This window comes from Bison bison, unplaced genomic scaffold, assembly GCF_000754665.1.
Source record: "Bison bison bison isolate TAMUID 2011002044 unplaced genomic scaffold, Bison_UMD1.0 scf7180017864213, whole genome shotgun sequence".
Lineage (NCBI taxonomy): Eukaryota > Metazoa > Chordata > Mammalia > Artiodactyla > Bovidae > Bison > Bison bison.
In genome coordinates this window covers 5856619-5858793 of record NW_011494785.1, presented here as the reverse complement: position 1 = coordinate 5858793, position 2175 = coordinate 5856619, and the positions used below count along the sequence as shown (strand labels likewise).

The window sequence follows — 2175 nt, the reverse complement described above, 5'->3', positions numbered from 1 at the left end:
CTCTACATCCCCTCCAGCCCTTCGGGTGCGGCTGCAGGTCTGGGGCCCTCCTGGTGACTCGTGAGCTTGGGCCAGCTTTCTGAATCTGAGCGGACAGCACTGGGGAGGTGTGCTTGGTGGGAGCTTCTGGAGCAGCGCTGTGCCAGGCACGGGGCCTTATGCTTCCCAGCCTGGCGGGTCAGGAGCCACTCAGGCAGGAGGGTTTCGGGGAGCTGCCCCTGTGCGGCTTACCTCAATGGCCTCAGGGTGAGGGGGATGCAGAGACTCGCTCCTGGGGTTTGCTTTCCCCTTTTCCCTCAACACGGGAGTGCCCCATAGTTGGGTTTGTGGGGAGACATCCTTCAGCTTCCTCTTTCTCCCTGCCGTCAGAATTTTCATCCTCTTACAGATTTTTCTGATTTTTCACCTTTGTTAAGCGCTCAGCTCAGCAGCATTAAGTTACTCACGTGGCCATATCCCCACCGGCTCTCCCTCAGCCCTGTCCAAGAATAGAGCCCCGAATCAGGATGACCTGGCCTCAGCATGACATCTGCAAAGACCCCCCCTTTCCCAGTTAGGTCCTGCTCTCAGGTTCTGGGGGATGCAGTCCAGCTGCCACAGCCCCCCCTCCCCCGAGCAGGACGCCTCCTGAGGTAGAGGGAGCACCTTCGGCAGTCTCTCAGCTGCCATGCTGCCTGGCCTCCCTGTGAAGATTTAGTAGAGCTGTTAGGTGCATTTCCCCTTTTAGGATGAATTCTGGAGAAGTAGAGGCTGCATAGCAATACGTATGCATTTTATTTAAAACACTTTGCCCTCTAAAAACTGTCCTCTAAGCGTTCTCTGATTTTTTTTCCCTCCCTTTTCACACTTGCTGCACTGATCTTTGGTGTTGTAGCACGCGAGGAGGTTTTTAGTTGAGGCATGTGGGATCTAGTTCCTTGCCCAGATTGAACCCAAGCTGGACCCCCTGCTCTGGAAGCTTAGAGTCTTAGCTACTGGGGCACCAGGGAAGTCCCTCTGATTAATCAGAGTATTTTTCTAATCTTTTCTAATGAAAAATATTAAAGACTCAGGAGTACATTTTACTAGAATCTTTACTTTCTCCCCTTGGCCCTCCCGGCCCAGGCTGTGAGCTAGGCGTTCCTGGCCTCTCCAGACGCCCTCTCACCCCAGCCCTGCCCGCACATGCTCTTCTGGTTGTAGCATCCCGCCTGTCCCGTGCTGTTTGTGGGCCCGGCAGGGGCTTACCCACCTGAGGGTGGCCAGGCCTGCTCAGAGGCAGGTGGTGTTTGTGGTCACCAGTGCCCAGTTGTGCTGAAAATCTGCTTTAGCACAGCACCATCCTGGGCCCAGGAGACGATGGGAGCGGAGGCGAGCAGGGGTGGCCCCGACCTGTGCGCCTGCCCAGCCTGCCTCCCCTGGAGGCAGCAGCTGGATCACCTCTTGCACGGTTGGAGCCTTTCTCGATGTCTGCAGGAGGGAGGCTCTGCGCACTGGCCCCTGCCTGCCTAGAGGGTGCTCAGGCCTTGGACCAGTGAGGCCAGCCCAGGACCACATTCCCACAGTCCTCTCCTCGCAGGTTAGCAACGGCCCCGGCCCTGGGGACGAGCGCACCACGAGCCTGCTGCTGCTGGGCTTCCTGCAGAGCTGCCCCCACTCCTGCTTCCAGAGGGAGCTGGAGGCGCTGGGTCACGAGCTGCCTGGGCACCTGTTCCATGATGACGAGCTGCAGACGGACGGCAACCGCTGCAGCCACTTCCCCTTGGCAGCGGAAGCGGAGACAGGTAGGCACTGGCCAGCCTCCTCGGCCCTGGGGCCTTCAGGCTCGGCCCCCCATGTCCAGTGGAACAGGCCTCTTGGAGTCTGATCAGTGAAAACCCACTAAGCTTCCGGAGGACTCTGGGCATCAGTGTCCCCCATGGATTCACATCTGTGTGCTACAGCCATGCCGACCTCCACGGTCACCAGGCAGTGGGGACCCCGGGCTCGTGCCTGGGGCCGGGCTGTTCCCCCAGCTTCAGCTTTTACCACAGTGCTGCCTCCACGGAGGCCGCCGGGAGCCCCTTGGGAACTCCCCAGGGAGCCTTTTCAAGTTGTGAGTCAGCCTGTTCCCAGGAGGCCTGGCTTGGAGCCACCTCTTAAGAGGTCCCCACCAGCCAGGGCCCCCTTGGGGACAGAGTAGGAAGGTGTGGGGGC

The 2175-nt window shown here is 59.4% G+C and overlaps 1 protein-coding gene across 4 annotated transcripts in view; it reads left to right on the top strand.

Annotated features, from left to right (window-relative positions):
- BID (BH3 interacting domain death agonist) overlaps positions 1-2175 on the top strand; it is a 17766-nt gene that overhangs the window by 12357 nt on the left and 3234 nt on the right. For all 4 annotated transcript variants that reach the window (XM_010845068.1, XM_010845067.1, XM_010845066.1 and 1 more), the window contains one exon: positions 1559-1763. In XM_010845068.1, the coding sequence (XP_010843370.1) occupies positions 1559-1763 (205 nt within the window). The remainder of the gene's footprint in view (positions 1-1558; positions 1764-2175) is intronic.